This window comes from Armigeres subalbatus, chromosome 2 (genome assembly GCF_024139115.2).
Source record: "Armigeres subalbatus isolate Guangzhou_Male chromosome 2, GZ_Asu_2, whole genome shotgun sequence".
Lineage (NCBI taxonomy): Eukaryota > Metazoa > Arthropoda > Insecta > Diptera > Culicidae > Armigeres > Armigeres subalbatus.
This window is the reverse complement of record NC_085140.1, coordinates 149,618,499-149,644,306: the sequence shown is the minus strand read 5'-3', so window position 1 is coordinate 149,644,306 and position 25,808 is coordinate 149,618,499. Positions and strand designations below refer to the sequence as shown.

The 25,808-nt window shown below is 37.7% G+C and overlaps 1 protein-coding gene across 1 annotated transcript in view; it reads right to left on the bottom strand.

The window, feature by feature from the left end:
* LOC134211003 (cubilin homolog) overlaps nt 1–25,260 on the bottom strand; it is a 67,042-nt gene extending 41,782 nt beyond the window's left edge. Inside the window, exons 1-4 of the mRNA XM_062687508.1 lie at nt 25,105–25,260; nt 7,824–8,093; nt 7,070–7,760; nt 6,783–7,013 (exon numbers count right to left, since the gene is read on the bottom strand). Coding sequence (XP_062543492.1) covers nt 6,783–7,013; nt 7,070–7,760; nt 7,824–8,093; nt 25,105–25,175 — 1,263 coding nt within the window. The 5' untranslated portion in view covers nt 25,176–25,260. The remainder of the gene's footprint in view (nt 1–6,782; nt 7,014–7,069; nt 7,761–7,823; nt 8,094–25,104) is intronic.
* Between the last annotated feature and the right edge of the window lie 548 nt (nt 25,261–25,808).

Below are 25,808 nucleotides of genomic sequence, written 5' to 3'. Positions count from 1 at the left end.
AATAAGAAAATCATTATCTTTTATAAGAAAATGAACAAAACAAAACATAATTAGTGGTGCACATGGTATTAAATCATTTGAAATTCTAATGAAAATGAATTTTTGCTTACCTTCTCGGCTACTTCAGAATCGAACACTGTCGAGCATATTGTACTCTATTTGGGGATCTTAAACGAGTGATGAATGTTTGCAGTCAACACTGCAAAGCTATGACTTATTGTCTCGGCCTAATATGTAATCATATGCGGTATTTCGATTCTGTTTTAGGAGGTTCGAAACGAAATTCCGCGGAATTTCGTAGAATTTGGGCATTTCCCTATTTCCATCATTTGGGCATTTCATCTATTTTATTGGAAAAATGCTTTCGTCGCATGTATTTAGAGTTTCCATCCCGAGGATTTAGGAAAATTCGGGATTTCTCGAGTCCCGGGATATTATTTTTGAAATCCCGAAAATCCCGGGATGCCCGGGACAAAAATACTGTTTCATTTCCGGGTCGCAAACAGTGTAATTTTTCTTCTTACAAAAGTTATTCGTTTTGAAAGCGTTGGGTAATAAACTCATATCATATTTTTATACCTCCCATCAGACATGATTTTTTTTTCAAGTTCGTTTATTTGGTAGGCTCAGGCATGTATACGGAGCCAAGGTTCTTTGTGATGCACAATCGATATCATCTTATTATTAAATTAGTAAGAGAGGAACAGTCATTAAAATATCGGAGATAGTTAATTGAACACCTTCACAAAAAATATTGGTTTCCCCTATACCACTCAATGGAGGGCTACTGACTGATACTTTTTTTCCAGCAGCTACCGCTCTCTATTAATTAAACGACAAGTATCTACAGTACAAGATCAGCTACATCTATTTGGCGCCTGCTTCCTACCCATCTCCCGTCTACAGCGAGGTTCTGTATACTAGCTGATATTCGCCTTGCTAATCTCCTTGCACCGCCCAACATTGAGTCAGTCTTCCTGAGCTTCATGCCTCCAAAACAATTCTTGATCCAATTCATGTCCTTCCAATCGACGTTCGTACAAAAAACTTTCCAGCACATGCGCAAGTATAAGTGGTCCGACCCCGATGCTCTGCCTAATTTTTTGTGCTGCTGAACTGACCAACTCCCCAACCTCCCACTAAATTCTGTACGGCGCTATCCGTGACTTTCGCAGCCAATGCATGATCCCACGATACCACGAAACTTATGCGCCCGATCCATGAATCCCGGACTGCGATTACGTTTCTGTAGATAATCCATCGACACTATGTTTAAGAACCGAAATCTTCATGGACCATAATCTGTTCCAGGGTTGTTAATCGATGAATTTATTATCGTCGTTAATTTAACGCCAACTTCGATAACGATAATGGTTGTACGATGATGTTTCGTTAACGATAAAGTGAGCGTTGATTTAACGTTATCGTTATCGAGTACTCGTTGATTTATCGATAATTATCGAGTTAACTGTAACGTATACTACAGTTAAAAGAACAAATATTCTCAAGTTATTTTTACAAAACCTATTTCAATCATTGCATCGCCTTCAAATATTCAGAATCGCGTTTAAATCGTGGATTTAATTGGAATTCGAGAAGGTCACCGAATATACCAATCATTAAATTTCTTCCAGAGTCTTAGTTTTCAATAGTAAATAATCTGAGAATATTTTAAATGTCTTAACTGTTTAGTTTGGTTTTATTAACAAAGCTTCTATTTTGAAGGTGCAAAACACCCAGTTAAACGATTATTGTATGACTAACAGTGAGGACAAAATTCCTCAGCCTAACCGAATCATACTGAATAGAAGACAAGGTTAGCTCATCAATTCATTGAGAGAATTTTCACTCGCTGCTAGAATGCAGTAATGCAGGTCGCTGCATCAAATATTGTTTGAGAGTTTTATAAAATATGAACTTTACCCCTGAACTTGAATAAAATCGTTTTTAAATCAAAAAATAAGTTTTCTAAGGAAACATCGAAAAATCCCGGGATCCCGGGATTTGCCAGGATATTCGAACAAGTTCATCCCGAATCCCGGGACAACGAAAATGGCCGGGAAATGGAGACTCTACATTCTGTTATTCTGTTAAAAATAACAACTCCAATTATTGGTACACTGTTCCAATAGTTGCGTTATTTTAATTCGTGTTCCAATAGTTGCAAATCCCATTGTTTTCTTATACTATGTTCGCACTACGGTCTGAATGGCATCTTATTCAAATTATCGACAAAAAAAGCTCATAAAGATAGTCAAATAACATGTTACAAGGCCCTAGTGCGAACATAGTGTTACTATTGGTGCACAGGCGAAAATTTAAGTTTAATAGCTTGGCACCATCCCAGGAAAATCAACGATGGAGTGACATAAATTTCATAGCAATGTCACTCCCAACGTCTGTTGAAACCTATCATATCATTCGCTTATGATGATTTTCCTAAACTACATTCCCTACCAATACTACAACTCCTTGACATTTATGACGGCGTCGGTGAGTCGCTGGCCTCTCGTTAAGTAGATGTCATATCATCATTTCTTTCCTTTCCTTAGTAACGGAGAAGATGGGCGTGGCCATGGTAGTTTTCTTGCTTTATTATTTCGAACCCCCAACTGGGTTGCTATTAAATCCCAAATAGTAATCCATCAGCATGGGATAAGAAAGTTAAAGAATATACATTACAGCTATCAGTATGCAATATACGAAATACTACGTTACAACGCAATGTAACGAATGGATTTTGTTCGAATTGCGAATGGAATTCTATTCCATATCTTTGATTGTAATTCTGTTCGAATTCCAAATCAAATGCTTTTGTTAAATGAACTGTTTGAATTCAGAATGTAATTCAGTTGGTTTCCCAAATGGAGTTCTGTCGATTTCCGAATGGAGATCTCTTTCATATTTGTGAATGGTATTCTGTTTGAGTTTTAAAAAAAAATCTTTTCGATTATTTTCTGTTTTCGATTGAATTCTGTTCAAATTCCGAATGAAGTTCCGTTTGGATTCCGAATGGGATTCTTTTCGATTTTCGTATGGAATTCTGTCCGAATTTCGGAATTCGAATAGAATTCGGGATCGTTCAAAAATGATGTCACAGGTTTTAGGGGGGGAGGGGGTCTAAGATTTTGTGACAGTACATGTACCAGGTATACAAAAAAGCGTGACAGAGGGGGAGGAGGGGGTCTAGAAATCCCAAAAAATAGTGGACGTCATATTTGAATCGCCCCTTCTCTTGAAATCGGAATGGAGTCCTATTCGGATTCCGAATGGAATTCCTTACGCATTGCGAATGAAATTCTTTTTGAATTCCAAATTTACTTCTGTTTGAATTCTAAATGTTTTTTTCTTTCTAATTTCTAATAGATTTCCGTTCGAATTTCGGATGCAATACTGTTCGAATTCCGATTGGAGTTGTGTCTAAATTTCGAACGGAGCTCTTATGAAATTTTGAATGGATTTTTCTATTCGAGCTTCGAATTAAATTCTGTCCGAATTTTGGACGGATTTTTTTTCGAATTCCGAATGGAGCTCTGTTTGAATATCAACAGAAGTTCTTTCAGATAGACTTTCAGCCCTAGATCACAATATAGGGGGACTGCTCCTTGAATTCATACCATGTACCCAAGTCAATACCATTCGAAAACAAAGAATCGGTCGCAAATTGTTTTATTTCTCATTTTTGTGAATTTTTTCAGCAGTGAGCACGCCGGAAAACAACAAAACACGACACAAATTGAGCCTAAATTGCCTGTTTTGCGAATGTTATTGATATGGGAGCATGTTATTATTGGTGGAGCGGATACCCTATATTTATTCTGGCCTTTGTTTGCCTTCTATTTTGACTATTTTCAAATCTTCCTTCTCATAGCCTATTTCAAATATATCTCTTTTGTCAACTATCTTCCTCGCTTTCCATTTTGTTAGTAGAAAATGCATTTTAGACATAGCTAATTCTTTGAAGAAAAAAAGTATAAATGCTAGTACCTATTAGGTTGGTAAGAAAATAGATCAGAGTGCGTTTTTATATGATATGCAGATTGTTCGCGAGAATCAGAAGCTTTTGATCTGCTAGTGCGATCGATATGTGAATAGATTTAATTAATCGCAATGCTGTACTTGGAAACATGCCTCAGAGACGCTTATTTAGGAGTATCAACTTTTCTGTCGGAATTGAGTGAAAAAAGTAGATCATGTTTGTTTGTTGCTTGAAAGACAAATGTTCATTCAGAGGTCACGTATAGTCGTGATTTATTTAGCAGGCAGAACGATCGGCCGGTCATGACATAATTTGTTCTGCTTTGTGCGGTTAGCAGAACGATCGCCCGATCATCGAAATGTCGTTCTGCTTTGTGCGGGTGAGTAAATTAATTAGAAAGTGAAGATGCAGTTCGCGTCAGTAAGCAGAACGAACATCGAAAATATTGTTCTGCTTTGTGCGGTTAGCAGAGAGATCGGCTGGTCATCGACAATTTTGTTCTGCTTAGTGCGGTCGGTAATTAAAATAATTAGTGTTCGTTCGATTATCTTTTGAATTGATCAAACTACACGCTATACACGGCATACCGTTTACCAAAACAAACCCTGCCACAATACCTACCCCATATATCCAACATCCCAGTGATTTCTCGTGGAAGTGCAAATGACTCGTCGGCTTCTATCAAAGCGAGTATCATGTCAACATTTTCCTCAGAAAAATATATTAAGCTCGTTTAGTGGAATGTATTAAACCGTCTAAGACGAATTAAGTACTGTCCATTTAATTCCACCAGTTAATTTTCGTTATCTTTGCAGATACGTATTTCGACCACAACTGTGTGGTCGTCTTCAGTGTCTTGTAAGTCGAGTCAAGTACAAGACACTGAAGACGACCACACAGTTGTGGTCGAAATACGTATCTGCAAAGATAACGAAAATTAACTGGTGGAATTAAATGGACAGTACTTAATTCGTCTTAGACGGTTTAACATTTTCCTACCAATTCCTTAATTGACCTGCATTCGGACACGGCCGACGCTGGTATTGCTTATTTTTAGGTCATTTGGTTCTTACACATTGAAGATGATGTTAGTCCCAAACTTCATCTGCTGGTTCTCTGTGTAATCACAGCTGACCTGGCAATAACGGAGTAGCAACCGTGGGCGGTCAATCATGCTCATGCTTATGCTCTTATTGGCATTACATTCCCCACTGAGACATTGCTGCCTCGCAGCTGTTCATTAAGCACTTCTTCAGTTGTTAACTACGAGGTTTCTAAGCCAAGTTACCATTTTTGCATTCGTATATCATGAGGCTAACACGATGATACTTTTATGCCCAGGGAAATCAAGAATGTTTCCAACCTGCAAATATTCTAGACCGGACCGGGAATCTAACCTAGCCACCTTTAGCATTGTCATGCTTGGTAGAAATACGTTTTGGAATTCATTTGGATTTCGTTAGAAGTTCACATACAACACTTTTTTGTAGGTCTTGTCGTTTTAGAGTAACATTTATTTTGAAAAAATCGACTCGACGACAAGAAAGAAGTGTTCTATGCACATCTTGAGCAGACATACGATGCCTGCCCACTGCGGGACGCCACAATCGTAATCGACAACTTCCACACTTACCGCAGTGCAAAAAATGAATCCGATCAATACCTGTGCTCAATACTCTCAACGGTGTACAACTTGCATCGAAGTCGATCGCCGCGACTAAACATTGGGCAGCTACAAGATGGAAGACTAGTCCAAGATTACGCGCAGCAGCTAAAAGTGGCTCTACAAACGGAGCCCGGGCAGAAGCCATGAACAGAATAACAAAACATGATATGGACTTGATTGATATAAGAGATAAAATAACAGGAAACAATATCAAAAATTTGCACCAAAATATCATTTAAATATCAAGATATGCTATGGATAAGAACAAACTAATGGCACATGATATTGATCACTAGCATAACTTGATCTCCTCATGATATTGTAGTGCAAAATATTGATATTGTCGTCTGATCTTTTATCTCTTATATCAATCATGTCCATATCACAATTTGCTATCTAATCAACATTTGATATTATTGAGCTGTTTTCGTCTACTCGGGAGAAGCTGCACTAGACACAGTGTTTTCGTATTAGAGAAACAACTTGTATGACAGCGAATGTGAGCACTTATTGTAGGAGAAGAATCTAGCATGGGTGAGATTGCTGCAACATCGCTCGAGGGCAGACGAGGCATCACAAACGGGCGCGGAACAGACAAAACTCCGCCAGCAGGAAGATCGAGACCATGAAACGACGGAGCAACTCTACTTAGCCTTGCGAGCAAAGGCGTAAGATTGCCAATCCAGAGATGGTGAATTCGATTCTCGTTCCGGACTATATTTGTAAGAAGCGATCAATATCATGTGCCATTAGTTTGTTCTTATCCATAGCATATATCAATATTTAAATGATATTTGGGTGCAAATTTATGATATTATCGCCTTATTATTGTTCTTTTATCTCTTATATCAATCAAGTCCATATCATGTTTTGTTATTCTGTTCATGGCTTCTGCCCTGAATAGTGTATCGATTGTACTTGCCATACTGATGGAATGGCGGGCATAATAAAGCTTGCAGTTAATAACTGAGAAAATGCTGCTGATAGGATACTAAGTTGAAAAGCAGGAAGAAAATGTAAAACCACAGAAAAAGAAGGAGAAGAATCAATACCATAAAATATCAATGTTCGAGTGTTAGAAAAAGCGATAGTGACGATAGTTTTGCTGAATGTAATGAAAAGTTCAAACAAACATACCTTACATGGGTTGAACGTGCATGGGTTCATGGGCATTCTCACGCATCCTGTTGATCCATAACCAGACCCTTGGTAGCCAGGAGGGCAAATGCACGACACAACTCCACCTGCATAATCCATACACCGAGCAAGTGGATGACAAAGACCCGGGGTGCAACGGCTCCCTCTCAATACGCATGTCTTTCCATCACCCGTGTAACCTAAAGGACAGTTGCCGCATGTATAAGAACCCTGTAATTTTACGGTGAGTAAGTTTTAGTGAATCAACACGAATAGAACATGCATACCCTCGAGTTCATGCATGGTACCGACGGCGAGGTACTGCATCCGCCATTATTTGTTTGACACTCATCAATATCCACGCAGTAGAAGCCATTTCCTGTATATCCTGCTGGACAGCTGCCACACACGAAAGACCCTGGCAGATTTATACAACTGACCTCCGGATCTTTCGAACAATGAGGCTTAGATTCTGTACATTCATCTACGTCAACCGAGCATGCTGGTGTAACGCCGTTGCTCTTCCATCCTTGATCACATATGCATTTATATCCTGGTTCCTCCTTGGTTTGCACGCACGTCCCATGGCCACACAATTCACTGCCAGATGTCATACAATCCTTTGTCTTGCTGTTACAATGAATTCCCTGCCATCCTCCAGCGCATATGCAGCTATATCCTCCCGGTGTATTTTTGCACGTGGCGCCATTCATGCAACCCAAATCGGTACCAGCAAACTCTGAACACTCGTTGACATCAGTAGCACAAGTTTGTCCTTCCCAATTCTTCGGACATAGACAAACGAACGAATCAAACAAGCTGATACAAGTGCCCCCGTTCTGGCATGGACTTGTCTTACAGTTGTTCTCCTTTAATTTATTCATTAAATTTCCAACTTTCCGCTCTAGCGCTGTCAATCGACGATTAATGTTATTGATCCTACCCCGACCTCTACCTTCATTCGATTCACCGTTCGTTCTGTGAAGGGATTAATAGATTATTGTTTTATCATTCAATAACTACCCTAAAAGATTATTGTACCCATTTTCTAGCGCAGCGACGCGTTTCTGCAAACCGTAAGGACCACTCACGACATTCATCAAAAACATAAGTTGATTCGAACCATCTGATGCCTGACTCGAATCAGGTGGTGCCGCCGTAGACGACGATACGTTCGCAAGCCCTTGAATCAGTTTCCCTAGACTAACATCACCAACGTTGAAGAAACTGTTGCCCTTCAACATCACGGTGATATTTCTGTCGACCGCTGATTCGATTATGAGGTGTCCATCGTTGGAGAGAAGCTTGGGCCTGCAAATGATGTTAAAATGTTTGTGATTCACTAAACTACATAGTAAAATAGCAAACCAAAATTTTGATGTCTTAAATATAAACTAATGTACTTGGAGAAAATTTGAGTCAAATACATTCTTTACACAAAGCCATTTTATTCAATAGTTTTTTATGAGCATCAATGTGGACATTTTTAATTTACGGAACAATAGCTAAGTACTTAAACTTTGAGTTAAAAAACATTCAATGGGGCCATCCAGAAACCACGTGGTCATATTTTTGAAGATTTTCAACCCCCCCTCCCCCATGTGGCTTATCGTGGTCATTTGGCAGACCCCCCCCTTTGACCACGTGTTTTTTCCTCAAGTGCAAAAATTAAAAAAAAACCCAGATTAATCCACCTAGCGGTGATGGTGCCTTTCTCGAGCAAAAAGGTAATAAATGTAGCCTTTACGCTTATACCTCGATGATGTACAGGAAAGGCAAAACAGTTACACCGTCTAATGTTATGATAGAAAATTTACACTAGTAGACGACAGATGGCGCTGCCAAAAGTTTCTTGAATTTCCTATGTTCGAATTTTGACTTTCGGACAATTTCATAGTACTATGAAACTGAACGAAGAGCATGCTTACGCCTAAATGCGCGCAACACGAACATCTTTATAGTACGATGAAACTCGTAATGGGAGCAAGCCACGGATAAACACGGAGCAAGGAAACGGATAAACAATATTCATAGATGCAAGGCATTTTCATAACACATTATTGTTCTATGTGATTATGTCTCATCACTATTTTAATATTATCTATTTTTACAATTCGCAATTATTATGAAATTCAATAGTGATCAACAGCGTTTTAGTCTCTGCCGGATGCAACTTGTTGCAAGAAAATCGGTTAAGAGCTTCTATGTGAAAATTTGGCTAATGTTTTTTATGGCATTTTGTGCACACACACACACACATACACACACACACACACACACACACGCACACACGGACAGACAGACATTTGTTCAGCTCATCGAGCTGAGTCGAATGGTATATAACACTATGGGTCTCCGGGACTTCTATCAAAAGTACGAATTTGGAGTGAAATGATAGCCTTTCGGTACAACTTTGTTGTACGAGAAAGGCAAAACCTTATGTAACTAAAACATATGGTTAATCCGATGAATTTTGAAGATGGACAATTTCAACTGATTCAAAATCAAGCTAAACCCAGCATGGAAATTATAAATTTTCATGAACTCGAACATTTTGATGATGTTATCATGTTGTAATGTCGTGTGTTATGATATCTAGAACTCGTACACCTTCGATGCATCAGGAGGATACAAAAAAATGTGGACTCACGAATATGTTATAAAAATTTCGAGAAAAAATTGTAATGGTTGAGAAATTTTCGAAAATATCCCTATATTACAATTTTTTTTTTTTAATTTTTTTATCAGTGATTTTTTTAAAATAATTATAAAGTTCATCACTGAATATCACTATAGATTCCTAAGAGTATTTGGGACCTTCCGTAGCTCTGGAGGTACTGGAAATTCTTAAGATTTATTAACCTCAGCGAAGCATCTGAACTGAACTCTTACAACGAAAAGTTTGTCAGAGAATCACAAAGTCAGTCATTAACAGGTTTCAGTAAATATAAATTAGAAAAAAAAATCCAGCTTACTTTTTTTACAGAATCTCTAAAGATTTTTTTTTTCAAAATCCTGGGCAACTAAATTTGCAATGGAAATTTTTTTCGTTTTCCAAAAGAAATTCTTAGACATTTTCAGCAGTTTTTTTTAAATTTCCGATGGAAATTCCTAACATTTTCCAGTAGAAAATCGATAAAAGTTCATCTGAAACAGCAATAATGAATTTCCCGAGGAAATTCCGATATTTTTACAAGTGAAAATAATGAAAAAATTGTACTTTTGAAGGAATTCCTTAAAAAATTAAATCAAAATTTTAAAGACTTTCTGATGTGATAATTCCTTAAAATTTCTAAATCATTTCCTGTGCATCTTTGTATGGTAAAGATTTAAAGCAATGTTTAGCTGAACCTACAAAGAAATCAAATTGACTTCCCGAAGAAGAATGAATCCCCGATGAAATTTTGGTAGAATTTATGGTACAAATTTTAAAAAACAAGAATCTCGAGAATTCCAAAGATTTATTTTTTGAAAATCCAAAGAATGTCTAGAAGATAATCCATAGACTCTTCCGTGGAAATTCTAAATAATGCCTCGAATAAAAAAATACTTGGAAAATTTAAAAAAAATGTGATAGAATTCACAAAGAGCGTAAAAAAGTAAATAATGCCTCGAATAAAAAAATACTTGGAAAATTTTAAAAAATGTGATAGAATTCACAAAGAGCGTAAGTAAAGTATGCGCTTTGCGTTTAATGATTAAATCATTACATTTTAATGATTTGTATTTTTTACACCGCTATTGTTATTCACCAAAAGTTTTTCGTGTAAAAAAAAAAACCACGTGGTTCGAGAGCAACACCCCCCCTCCCCCATGTGGCTTGGCTTATCGTGGTCATTTTCCAAACCCCCCCTCCCCCCATACATGACCACGTGGTTTCTGGACGGCCAAGTATTTCATTATCAACTCGAGAAGAACATCAAAAACGCATTTTGCCTTTTGGTATACTTGCTAAATTGTCATTTCACTCCGTAAGCGATACCAATTCTGATTGAATTGTCACATATTCATATACCACTTCTCTCCAACTTAATTGACAACATGGGTTCACTCTTTCCGACCCGTGGTGTTTTTATCTTTCCACGCCGAGCTCAATCAAAACAAAACACTGATTACTCTGTCATTGAGGATGCTGGGTCGTTAGGCCGAAAACCGTCAGGCCGAAGGTCATTAGGCCGAAGGCCATTAGGCCGAATGGTCACTAGGCCGAACGGTCATTAGGCCGACTGAGAACTAGGGAGTGAGAAGTGAGTAGTGCGCAATGAGGAAGAAGGAAGAAGGAAGAAGGAAGAAGAAGAAAGAAGGAAGAAGGAAGAAAGAAGAAAGAAGAAGGAAGAAAGAATAAGGAAAAAGGATTAAGAAAGAAGGAAGAAGGAAGAAGGAAGAAGGAAGAAGGAAGAAGGAAGAAGGAAGAAGGAAGAAGGAAGAAGGAAGAAGGAAGAAGGAAGAAGGAAGAAGGAAGAAAGAAGAAGGAAGAAAGAAGAAGGAAGAAAGAAGAAGGAAGAAGGAAGAAAGAAGAAGGAAGAAAGAAGATGAAAGAAGGAAGAAAGAAGAAGGAAGAAGGAAGAAAGAAGAAGGAAGAAAGAAGAAGGAAGAAGGAAGAAAGAAGAAGGAAGAAAGAAGAAGAAAGAAAGAAGAAGGAAGAAGGAAGAAAGAAGGAAGAAGTAAGTAGGAAAAAGGAAGAAGGAAAAAGGAAGAAGGAAGAAAAAAGAAGGAAGAAAGAAGAAGGAAGAAGGAAGAAAGAAGAAGGAAAAAGGAAGAAGGAAGAAGGAAGGAGGCAAAAAGGAAGAAGGAAGAAGGAAAAAGGAGGAAAGAAGGAGGAAAAAGGAAGAAAGAAGGAGGAAGAAAGAAGAAGGAAGAAGGAAGAAGGAAGAAAGAAGAAGGAAGAAGGAAGAAGGGAGAAGAAAGAAGGAAGAAGGGAGGAGGAAGAAGGAAAAAGTAAGAAGGACGAAGGAAGAAGGAAGAAGGTATAAGGAAGAAGGAAGAAAGAAGAAGGAAGAAGGAAGAAGGAAAAAGGAAAGAAGGAAGAAGGAAGAAGAAAGAAGGAAGAAGGAAGAAGGAAGAAAGAAGAAGGAAGAAGGAAAAAGGAAGAAGACAGATAGAAGAAGGAAAGTGCAAGAAGGGAGAAGGAAGGAGGCCTAAGGTGAAGAAAGAACTTCTCATTTTTCACTTTTTCTTCTTTTTGCTAATTCGGCCTAATGGCCATTCGGCCTAATGACCATTCGGCCTAATGACCTTCGGCCAAATGGCCTTCGGCCTAACGGCCTTCGGCCTAATGGCCTGACACCCTTTACGAGATAACTTTTCAAATATACAAATACTTGTTGAGCAAGCGAAAATACGAAAATTTAGACATTTCCTTGGCAAAAATAATAACTGGAATTTCTCTTTGTTTTTGAAGGTTGATTATGAAATGATAAGTCTTCTACCAAATTTAGAAGAAAAATTTATTACCTCGCTTCTATCACGCCTTAGTTTCATATTTAAGTAAAAAGTATACAGTAGGGGAGGAGGTTCGGTTGTGGGCACCGTTCGGTTATGGGCACCCCTATGTATCTTTTGACAGATAAGAGATGCTGTCATTCTGAAAACCGTCATTTGTTTGCTATAATAGCATGATGTTTTGTGCTCAATATCAAACCGGATGGGCATCTCTACTTTGAACTAGAAACAAATAAATTTTTCGTTCAAGAAAAACAACACGAAAGTTTTTTTTGGCCTTTTTCAAAGTGTCATAAATTAAATGATTTAATTCACAAAGTGAGTTCTATTCTAATGCGTATTTACACAGTAAATTTAATATATTTTGAGGGCCAATGACGATTGCCATCAAAATTTTAGCGCGATTTTTTTTTCTTCTCGTTCCAAAAAGGCTGCGAAATTCGGTTGTGGGGCACCTTTATTGGTTCGGTTATGGGCACCCTCATTTTATTGATAAATCATTCAATATCGTTTTACTTGTCCCTTAACTTATTTTTAATAACGTTTTAAGGCAGTTTTTATAATTAGTTTGACATAATTGTTCGAAATAATAAGTTTATTTAATATTTTTGTTCTTTGGTCATGCCTAGTCATTATACACACACTTTTTGGAACAAAGCGTTGACCGATTTGCTTCCAACAAGTTGCATTCGACGGGGAATGCTTTCCCATTGTTTCCTATTGAAAATTTGTCAGATCGGACTATGGGATCAAAATTTATGGCCAAAATATTATTTTTTGAAATGAACGAGAAAGGCACTATTGCCGCTAGGGTGATTAATCAGGATTTTTTTGACTGTGATGCATACCAATAAAACGTTAATCAATGCAAAATTAAAACCCATTAACGTAAAGTGCTATTTAGACCTTTCTTATGTGATTTTTCAACATCCTCCTTAATGCACTGAGGAGGCATCATCACTGCTAGGTGAATTGATTTGAGTTTTTTTAGCGTCTCCTGACTTTTAGAATGAATAAACTATTCATTGTCTTTAAATCTGGGTGGTTTTTATTCATGCTTCTTTATTTTTAGCTAAGTTTTCAAGGGTGCCCACAACCGAACCACGAAATGAAAATGTCCAAAAATGTCAAATTTTCTAAATTGTCAATACTTTTTTTCTAAATCGATGAAATCATATTAATTTCTTTGCTAGTAGTAAGGTTATAAGTTTAGCTTTCGATTGCTATGCAAATGTCAACATAAGATCAACCAGGGCCAAAGTTATGGACCAAACACAAAAGGGTGCCCACAACCGAACCTCCTCCCCTAACAATGAAAATACTAATTCGAAGAACTATTGGCATTTATTTTCAAGAATGCCAAAGGGTCGTTTTGCCCCGGGGGTGCATATTACCCCAGTTTCCCCTAATTGCAGTACTGCTCATGAGGCAAAACGCATTTTAGCTGGCAGCGTTTTGGGGCCTCTTCCCCTAAACCATCTTTTTTGGCTGTCGAACATCTAATCCTCCGAGGCAAAACGTTTTGGTATTCCGTAATATCTATTGTGTTTGAGATGGACTTAATATTATGTAGTTAAGGCAAAAATAGAGTCATAGTAATAGATGGGATTGTCAGAAAAACAGATTTTTTCCACATTTGGATGAAATATCTAACACTTTGGTCAGACAAAACACTCTAGTGGGAGCCTACAATGTACTACACGCCTCCACGCACTGACCATATTAGAATTGCTGGTTAGCTGACGTCTGGTGCGTTGCCTCCAGCGAAAGGCGTTTTACCTCTAGAGTGCTTAATGGATGGTGATTCTATAGTGCGCTTGGCTTTGATCAAGGTAAATAAATATAAATCTGAAGTCAAGTTTACAATAAATAATTGAAGCACATTTGGAGTTTTTCATCCCAAATCGGTTGATTTTTTAGCGGGCTTGGTAGTCATATGGCTACTGCTTCTGCCTCATATGCAGGAGGTCGTGGGTTCAATCCCAGGTCCGTTCCATTCTCCTATATTGTATCTTTCTCTATATTTCTCATGTTCTAGCAATCGCTATAGCGATATAGCGATATATCTATAGTTCTATAGAACTGGAAATGGACTTCCATACCGTTTCCATTACTATTCCTATACCTTCAACTTGAGTATTCTAGCAGTAATCTGCTAGAATTGGAAATGAACTATGAAGCTCGTTTCCTACATCCAATTTGAAATTCCATCAGTTGCCTTCTTCTATCTATCACATTGGCAGCTCGTTAACCAAGACGGACCTCTGCCTCTCGAACCTAACCCAAAAATTCCAACAAATTCCGCATGAACTCGTGGCAAGTGCAGAGGTATATTCGGCTTGCAGTGGGCGAGTGATTGCATCATCATTAACTCCCCCTTCCCTACATTGACTTGCATTCTGACGTGGCAGGCGCAAGTATGACCTAACAAATGAGATCACCAGAACTTGTACATTGAAGATGTGTGCAAGCCCCAAGCAAACATCTCTTGGTTCCCTGTGCAAGAACAGCTCTGGTCATAATGGAGTAGCAACTACGAGTAGTCAATCAAGCTCAAGCTCTATTTGGTTGAAAAATAATAATAATTTTTATTTTATATTTAAATAACTTTTGCCAAATATCACGCTCGATTGAAATGACAAAAACCAAATGCCCTTTTGTTACCGACAGTGCAAACTTCTTGTAATTGTTTCGGAAACATGTTGTCCAAATAGTTGAAACCATAGGAAGGATGACAACCAGAACGGTCATCCTGGAACAGGTTCCCGTGGGGCCTGTTGTGTCCACGTCCGACAGTTTCGATTTTATCCAAATCGGATTATTCTACACAAAGTTATGCTTTGGTTATTTGGCATAATTTTTAGATTGCAACAAAAGATTGAGTCTAGAGTTTCCATTTCCCGGCTATTTTTTCTGTCCCGGGATTCGGGATGAAAATTCTTGTATATCCCGGGAAATCCCAGGATCCCAGAAATTTTCGATGTTTTTTAAAACATTTTTTTTTTTGTTCTGGAAAAGTTTTTTTCGAAGTTTAGGGGTAAAGTTCATATTTTAGAAAGACCAGATGATACAGAATTTAAATTAAAACTAAGTTCAATTTCATTTTAAATCGATCCTTGGTTTGACTTCAAAAACCAAATAGGGGAAACCGCCAAATGTTGAACGGCTAATTTTGTCGCCTATTGTTGAACTCCCATAGGAAATGCACGAGCGTTCAACAATAGGCGAAGAAATTAGCCGTTCAACATTTGGCGAACTACCCTAGTATTTGCGTTTGTATCGGAAAGTAGAAACAAATATTCGCCGAGTTCGAAAAGCAGTGTTCGCTGTCCGTCGAAGTAGACTTAATTGTTTGTATTGCATATCGGATTTAAACCATTTATAAATTTTCATTCAAGCAGCGTATTATCTGTGGCAATACTAGGTAGTGTCAGCCACCTTGCTGTAGACGGAAGATGTGCAGTGGAATCGTACTGGGTGCATAAACCAGCCAGGACCATAAGTTACAGCTCCCCCTATTCATCAACAGTTTATAGGCCCAGCAATGGTTCCAGATCTACAACTTAGTGTCGATAAACCAAAGATAAACCAAAGTCCCAAAGACTTTATCAAAGACCAACTAATTAGGTAACTAATCTTTGACGTAATCGCAGTACCGGATCCATGAAACGGTTGTATAAGTCACGTGGTGCCGAGGGATCATGTATTGACTGCGTTAATCATGGGTAGCGTCGCACCGAATTTATTGGGGCAGGTCAGCAAAAGTCTAAGAAGAGCTTTAATCCAAAACATTCAGAAGCTGGTCAGCAGAAGTCCTGAAGAAACTCGGACCAAAACATAAACATAGGGGACGAAGATCTCAGGATGACTAGCTCGGTGTTAAGAGGGCCGAGAAGATTGACGAGGCGTGCACAAATGATAATTAAATTACGCGTAAAATAGAATCGCAAAATAAAATAAAATAGGTATCGTATAGTGTGCAACTCATCGTTGTAGACGGAAGATAAGCAGGAACTATACACCAGTTAGCTGCAATTGCTGCAGTTGCAGTTGCTGGCAGAAGTATCAGTCAGTAAACCGCCATAGGGTAAAGAAAACTCTTATGTTTTCTTTGTGAGTTAGTTTCCCTTGGCGTTGGGCGTTCAATGCAAATAAAAATTGTGAGCATACACACTATTAGTAAGCCTGAAGTAATTCGGGATTTTCGGGATTTCAAAAATAATATCCCTGAAATCGGGAAATCTCTAATTTTCCTAAATCCCGGGATTAATCGTCCCGGGATGTCCCGGGATGGAAACTCTAATTGAGCCATTTGGCATAACTGACATTTGGCATAATTTTGAATGTTTGACATAGATAAAGTAAATCGATGATATGCTGTAATAAATTTAGAAAGGGGAGACCTCAGACTGAGGATCGTGGGTTCGAGTCCCATCGAAGGGAATATGGCTACCCTCAATACATTTTTCAAATCAATATCTTCCACAAAGTTACCTCACTCTGTTCTTTGGTTCTTTGAAGACTCATCAAAACTTTACTAGTGAGAAATCATGGAGAAAGGCCTGTCGCCTGACATAGTTTGGGCCAAAAACTGAAATGTGCTCTCCTACAGAGTCTCTATAAAGAGTAGCGCAAAGAGTGAAGCCAAATTTACCTATTGAACTGTCAAACCGTCTACCTATAAAGCAAAGTAAACAAATACTTGTCGGTAGTGCGGAAGTATTGTTATCGCCCGATATTTTTTTCGTGAACTGCTTCGCAAGAACTAAAATGTAAGAGAAACAATGAAACAATAAGAAACTTATTTGTTTGCAGTTTGTGAATAACTTGAGGAACGGATGAAAAAGGTTGAGGAGCGAAAACTTACACGGAGCCACTTGAAGGGTTGGTAAATAATAAAAGTTGCCAAAAAAAATAAAACGATGCTCATGTTCAGAATCAGCAGATCCTATTTGCGCAACTTTACTATCATAAGCTTTGCTCTCACGCCACATTTCCCCTGACGCCAAATGACCGGATGATAAGCTGAAATTTCCTAGTCCCAAATCCTAAGCCCCGTCCATCCTTAAACATTGTAAACTAACCTCGAGTTACCAAGAGTACGCAGGCTTCTATCCCTTTCTTACTAACTGTACAATAAAATGATATTGATTGTATATATCACAAAGAACCATGGCTCCGTAAAATGTTATACACGCCTGAGCCTACCAAATAAATGAACTTGGAAAAAAATAGATTTGCTCTCCTACAGCATCCCCGGGGACATCTGAGGACATCCTAGAAACGTTCACAAGCACTTCAAGAACTTTGTTTTTGTTTTGAACTGGTTTTGTTATTGGGTATGATGTTTGAGAAGAGTTCAATGTAAAAAGATATAAAGTTTTCATCGAAATACCCCAAACGCCAAGTTGTAGGTACTGCACCGGAATCTGGAATAATTCTGGAATCATCTGAACCCAACTTGAATTGGAATCGAAGCTAGAATAAATACTGGACCGTGTCTCAAAATTACACACTGAACGGTTGAAAGCGAACAGAGTTATGATTTTTTTCTATTTCAGTTTTTTCCGTCCTGAAAACTTTATGATCTTTTGGGTTTAAAACCCCTTCATACAGGCAATATGTCACCGGAAGGTTTCAAATAAGAAGGTTTCGGCTTCATAAGAAAATTATAAGAAATTATAAGGAAATTATAACAGTTTTGGAAGCATAATCCTAAAACCCTTTTTTCTGTTATTCACTGAATACGTTCATTTGCTCTTCTAACCATAGCATAGGCTAGGCTATATTGCAGGAGCGAAAAAAGCTAAATAGGTTAAAAAATACATATTGATCGAATATACTGAAATAATCAAAGTATTCTCAAATTTATTGTGATCATGATACTCAATATTTTTAGTTTATTTTTTTCCAACTTTTTTTTTCAATGACAGACAAAGTGGTTATCCAACTTCTCCGATAGCCAGCGGTCGTGAATCTAAATTAAAAACACATAACATAGGAATCGTAAATCAAGGAAGTGAGTAAAAATAATTAGTATAATTCTCGCTTAACTTTTCAAAAGGTCCTAAGTAACATTTTTTTCATGATTTAATTTGAATACTGCAATCAAAACCTTTCATATTGGTCTGTTGATTGCACTATTCAAATTAATTCATGAAAAAATGTTGCTTAGGTCCTTTTGAAAAGTTAAGCGAGAATTGTCAAATTATTGCACGATGTTTTTCTTCATGTTCAATGACCCTAGATGGATCGTTTTGCTTAATGATCAAAAAGTAATGCACAAAAAATTTAATAATTAAATATTAATAATCTATCCCAACAAAATAAGTCGGAATATCAGAGTTTCGCGAGTGAATACATAGTCTAAAACTAAATATAGCTGCCTCTATTGGCTTGATAAATCATGAACGTTTAAAGAACAAACAATAAATAGAATAGATATAAGTATATACTCTTTCGACAGCCGGCTGGCAAGAGTTTAAATTAGAAACATATAAACAACATATGCTATGAGTCGAATTGCCAGCTTGAAGCAAACATCCTTGACCTATCTTACCCTACCCAAACACCAACTCCGTTGAGCTTATGAAGGCATCGCCAAGTCGGGGGCCTCTCACTAAGTAAGTTCTACATCAACATTTCCTTCCATATCCCTAGTTACGGTAAAGATGGGCGTGGCCGGGAGTAGTGATCCTCATGCTTTTGTTATTTTTGTGTTAGACTGAAATCAAGAATCCCTCCCCTTCTTGATTTCTGATTGCATTCTACATAGGGATTTCAAAAGAAAAACACGAGTATCACTAGTGTCCAATCTACGAAGTATACCGTAACAACGCATAATGCTTAAACCCTTTTTTGTAAGTAAGAGACAAAAGTATCCTAACCATTCTGCAATATACTACAACTTGCACAAAGGATTAGAATTATGGTATGTACTGAGGCCTAGAATAGAATCATGGGCACTGTTAAACTGTTGAGCAAGTTTCGAACTAGGATCCAACTTTGAGACATTATTCCCAAAATTGGTACAGGTTGGACTCGATTTTCCAGGGACTCGATTATCTAGGGTTCAATTACCCGAAATTTTGAACTTGATTAACTGGAGTATTTTTTTTCTTCGGTTTTTTTTAACCCTTTTGTTACCGACAAAAAAAACACCCTTACGTTACCGACAGGGTACCCAGGTACCCACGGACTTAAAATGATCATAACATTGTCAGTTTTTCACCGATACATGTTACAGAGAACCGATTCGGATTACCTGGTAACCGGAATTCCGGATTAACTGGGCCAAGTCTTAGAGTATGTGTAAATTGAAGATATATATATTCAACCAAATGAAGATTTCTTGCGGTATGACTAATAAACTTGGTTGGAAAAAAACCGTCTAAGACGAATTAAGTACTGTCCATTTAATTCCACCAGGTAATTTTCGTTATCTTTGCAGATACGTATTTCGACCACAACTGTGGTCGTCTTCAGTGTCTTGTACTTGACTCGTACAAGACACTGAAGACGACCACACAGTTGTGGTCGAAATACGTATCTGCAAAGATAACGAAAATTACCTGGTGGAATTAAATGGACAGTACTTAATTCGTCTTAGACGGTTTAATACATTCCACTAAAAAGAGCCTAATATATTTTTCTTCGTTGGAAATTTAAAGAATATAACTTATCTACGTTACAGGACCATCTTATGAATTAATCCCGGAACGGTTATTCCGGAAACAGGTTCCCGTGGGGCCTAAAGTGGCCACAAACTCATTTTGAAGAAACCCTGGCAATATGGGTATCAAAATTCATGAAATTGTATCGGAAGCATGATCCGATAAGTGATTGGACCATAGGATGGTTTGACAACGGACCGGTCATCCTGGAATAGGTTCCCGTGGGGCCTAAAGTGGCCACAAACTTATTCTGAAGAAACCCTGGCAATATGGGTATCAAAATTCATGAAATTGTTTCGGAAGCATGATCTGATAAGTAATTGGACCATTGGATGGTTTGACAACGGACCGGTCATCCTGGAACAGGTTCCCGTGGGGCCTAAAGTGGCCACAAACTCATTTTGAAATTGAAATTGAAATTGTATCGGAAGCATGATCCGATAAGTAATTGGACCATATGGATGGGTATCAAAATTCATGAAATTGTCTCGGAAGCATGATCTTTTGAGTTATTAGGCCATAAGATGGTTTGACAATGGACCGGTCATTCTCAAACAGGTTTCCGAGGGGACCCTCATTTAGAAGAAACACTTGCTACAGTCAAACCTCCATGAGTCGATATTGAAGGGACCATCGACTAATGGAAATATCGAGATGTGGAATAGAAAATCCCTGGGAAGCTGTTTGAAGGGACCATCACAGTAACCCAGAAAATATTTTTCAACATAGCAAAATTTGCTTCCATGAGTCGATATTTAAGTCATAGAACTTCGACTCATGGAGGTTTGACTGTATCTTTTTTTTCCGTTATTTCTTGTCAAAAAGACTTAAAAATAATTTACAAAAATAAAACGACCAAAAATTTTAAAATTTTTTTGTTCTGACAAAATGGGTCAAAAACGTGACAAAAGTGGGACGTGATAAAATCGGGTCGAACATGTGATAAAGTCGGAGGTAGATAAAATCGGGGAGTAACAAAATCGGGTCAACACTGTGTAACTTTTCACTTCTCTCTTCTCTCTTCTCATTTCTCTCATTTCACTTTTCACTTTTTACTTTCCACTTCTCACTGCTCACTTCTCACTATTCACTCCTCACTTCTCATTCGACCCAATAACCATTCGGCCTAACAGCCATTCAGCCTGATGACCCAACATCAGTCCCATCTTCTAGGAAAAACATGTTTCCGAAAATATTCCAAGAATTTTGATGCCAGGGTGTCTTCTAAATGAGTTTGTGGCCACTAAAGGCCTTTCGGGAACTTGTTCTAGGATGACTGTTCTGGTTGATATCCATCCTATGGTTTCAACTTTATGGATAAACAATTCCGAGAGTTTTGATACCCATATTGCCAGGGTTTATTTTAAATGAGTTTTTGGCCCCTACGAGCCCTCCGGGAACCTGTTCCAGAATGACCGTTCCGGTTCATATCCATCCTATGGTCTCAACTACATGAATAACATGTTTCAGGAACAATTCCAAGAATTTTGATTCTCATATTGCCAGGGTTTATTCTAAATGAATTTATGGTCACTTTAGGCCTCCGAGAAACTGTTCAAGAATGACCATTCCGGTTGATATTCATCCTATGGTCTCAACTACATGAATAACATGTTTCCGGAACAATTCCAAGAATTTTGATACCCATATTGCCAGGGATTCTCCCAAATGAATTTATGGTCACTGTAGGCCCTCCGGGAACCTGAACGGGAATATCAACTGGAATGGGAATATCAACTGGAATGGTGTTGATATCCATCCTATGGTCTTAAATACATGGAAAACATGTTTCCGGAACAATTCCAAGAATTTTGATGCCCATATAGCTAGGGTTTATTCTGAAATAATTTATGGCCACTACGGGCCCTTCGGGCCCTCCGGGAACCTGCTCCAGAATGACCATTCCGCATATCCATCCTATGGTCTCAACTACATGGAAATTATGTTTCCGGAACTATTCCAAGAATTTTGATACCCATATTGCTAGGGATTATTCTAAATGAGTTTTTGGCCACTACGGGCCCTCCGGAAACCTGTTCCAGAATGACCGTTCCGGTTCATATCCATCCTATGGTTTCAACTATATGAATAACATGTTCCCGAAACAATTTTAAGAATTTTGATACCCATATTGCTAGGAATGAATTTGCGGCCACTATAGGGCCCACGGGAACCTATTCCGGGATGTCCGTTCCGAGTCCATAAGATCTCGTGGTCCTAATACGCTGGGAAGTCATAATCCTCTAATTTTCTGCGAAACTGGTAGCTCAGGATACAAGAAATCATCATTTCGATTCTATAAGATCAACTTCTCCATTTTTGAGACATGGTCTAGCAAATCCGGAACTCCGGTAACCAGGTAATCAGGATCATTCCTATGTGACATGGATCGGATAGAAGATGAATTTCTTAATCCATAGCAAACGGAATCGTCCAAATCGGTTGAAAACTGACGAAGTTATGGTCATACCAAAACGTGGGTACCCGGGTAAAAATATTCAGAAGCCCCTCCCCAAGCCCCCATTTACTGGATTTTCATTTTCGTACCACCCAAACCTTAATTTTGCCGAGTTTGAAGATGTCACGAAGTTTCAATTTCCTGCGATGTTCAGAACCCTAAAAAAATTTCACTTGAAAACGAAAAAGGTACCCGGGTACCCTGTCGGTAACAAAAGGGTTAATTTGAATTTTTTAAATTCAATATTATAATATACTTAATATGATTATTTTAACAATATGAGACGTATCTAGGCTGTGGCCTTTTTTTTTCAATTAATTGGACGATCCTCCCAATTTTCAAGGAAAATTCCTCTTATTTCCGTTTCAGAAATTCGTCTGAATTCCTTGTAATTTATTTAATGAAATTGCACTTGCAATTTCTGGATTTTCAAGGAATTTCTTATGGCTTTCAGCGGAAGTTTCTTTTGAGTTTCTACCGCAAATGAACCGTTTGTTTGAGAAACTGCATATGTAACATTTTTAGCCAAAATGAGATTTTTATATATTCTGAAGTGTCGTCTAAAAATACGTATTCTGGCAAAAAATACGAAAAAAAAACTTTTTTGTTCAGGAATGTAGTAGTGCTTACATTTTTTGCACTGAAAGTGCCCCAGGGTGTTGAGTTTTGCCAAAAACTATTGATCTGTATCGAAGAAATCGAAAGATTCGGTTCAAATTTGTTCAAAAACAGTTTTTTGTTGTTTTCTCGAAATAGTGTAAAATGGACTTATGCAGTTTCTCAAACAAATGATTCAAATATTTTTGAAGCTAAACGGAAGTTCTTATGAATTTACATGGGAAAATCTTCGGCAACAAACGGAAACACGACTGTTCTCACGTAGAGATTGCAAGAACCTGTAAATGGTCCTTCATATTGAAAATTGGCTATTTACTCAAAAGTTCTGGCAAAAATACTATTTTTCCATGATACACCAGAAAGCCACCGATACAGCCAGGTGGATTTATCAGGGTTTTTCCTGAATAATTGCTGGCTACCCTACTGCAAAAAGAATAAAACATAAGTTTTTCGTTATTTAATTGCAGATTCGATTTTTTGTGGTAATTCGATATCCAGAGGATTAGATTATCCGTAGTGAAAAAAAATCGATACTCCGGATAATCGAGTCCGACCAATATTTCTCACAACGGAGTTAATATTAACTTTACATTCAGGAATTGCAACGCCTCTGGCTTCGTCAATTAAATCTGTAAATTATACGTGATCATTTTCAATATCTGAGGATTATCAACATCAAAATTGCTCTCTGTGTATGTTTTACTCTAGCTCTAATGATGCTTATTTAAAAGTTGAGCTGTGTAAATCTCTTGTTTAAACTCAATGAGCGAGATTGATCGCAAGATTGTATAAGATTTTGTTTTACGATTTCCTTCCATAATGTGCAGACTGGCAGTATAATCAGTATAATAATTTGTGATGAAGAATTTGTGTAAATAGCACCATGTTATAAATATCTTAGTAGCGCGCAACAAAGAGAGAACATAGGCAAACGATTAAAATGCTATAACATCTCGAGGAATGCAACGAATAAAAGCCGGTCGAATTTCACAACCATTGAAAAAATAACTTGAGAATTCAACCTAGTGATGCTAATATGTACCTTTTTTACTCGTAAGTACAATTTGATGTTTCCTTATCAACTTCTAATGGATTATTTTGGAACAATGATTTTAAACATTTTAGAGCGCCATAGTATTTACGTAGAAATCAGTTCAACGCCTATATACCCAAATTTAGGTGGGCGTTAATAAATGCGATAGCATCTAGGCAATAAATATATACTCATATGGGCCGTACACTAATTACGTAAGCACTTATGAAGGGAGGCGGGGTCTGCAATTTTCTTACTCTCCATATAAACAATAAATAATTTTTATGGGAAAAATGGGGGGGAGGGGTGGTATCGAAAAACCCAGAAAAAATGGTTACGGAATTAGTGTACAACCCCATACTTATAGGTACCATTCCGACAATAATGAATGTTATCCATTCCTTTAAAAGGAGGAAAGAGTACCCTTGAATCATTTGTTTGAGAAACTGCATATATCCATTTTACACAATTCCGAGAAAACAAAAAAAACTGTTTTTGAACAAATTGACACCGAATCTTTCAATTTTTTGATACTGATTAAATAGTTTTTGTCAAAACTCAATACCCTGGGGTACCTCCAGTTCAAAAACTGCAAGCAGTACTCTATGATCGCTCTTCAAAGTGCGTGTACATATGTAGTTTCTCGAACAAACGAAAAAAAAGTCATGCATTTTCCAACAATTTTTCTTTTCGTATTTTTTGCCACAATACGTATTTTTGGACGAGGATTCAGATTATATAAAAATCGCATTTTGACGAAATATGTCACATATCTAGTTTCTCAAACAAACGGTTCACTTGTTATCTGTATAAATTCAATCGAAATTCATTTTACACACTATATCGCATTTTCGATCACTGAATATACTTCGATTTACACATCATAACTATAAATCCTGGTTCAGACTTCCAGAAGACACTGCAGACACTACAGTGCACTGTAATAATCCTGGCATATGAATTGTCAATCTCCTTTTGAAGTCCGTTCCCGGTTGTTTTCCACAGTTAACACGTTCTCCATATAAGCTGAATAATCCGAAGCAGCATTCAGGAAATCCACAAATCATGTTACTTATTGAGCACAAAAAAAACACTTACTGATTCTCGTAGTAGCCGAAAACCTGGGATATAAGGCTAACGACTAATGGTAATATCACTTTATTTTTCATTGTACACCATTCCCCACCACTTCCATCCAATGAATATGTTTCCACACTTTTTACTCAAAATTTCAACAACGAACCCGCGTGTTGAACCACGACCGACGATTTTTACTAAATCCATGGAGCATAACATTCCATCTTATATAGCCTCAGGGAATACGCTCAACGCCCAAAACTGATAGAAATTGTGGGCCGTCCATTGGCGCGGCAGCATCTGGACGATAACTCCCCCTTTTCGATATCAATGCACTTAGATTAGTTCAAACACAGTAGAAAAATAAGGGTAATGACTGGAAAAAAAAATCGTTATTATTTGTTCAATTATACAAGTTTTTATCGTGCCTTTTCTGAGTCAGAATGTTTTACTAAAATTTTTATCACTCCGTAAGAAGTATCCTGATGTAAATGTTCCAACATCTAAAAAAATAATAGAATGTTCTTTTTTCCAAAATCGTAGTATGAACTGATTGATTTACCAAATCAATATATTTTTTTCCTGAACCATTCGGTAGGACGCGCGGCTACAAAGCAAGACCATGCTGAGGGTGGCTGGGTTCGATTCCCTGTGCCGGTCTAGGCAATTTTCGGATTGGAAATTGTCTCGACTTCCCTGGGCATAAAAGTATTATCGTGCTAGCC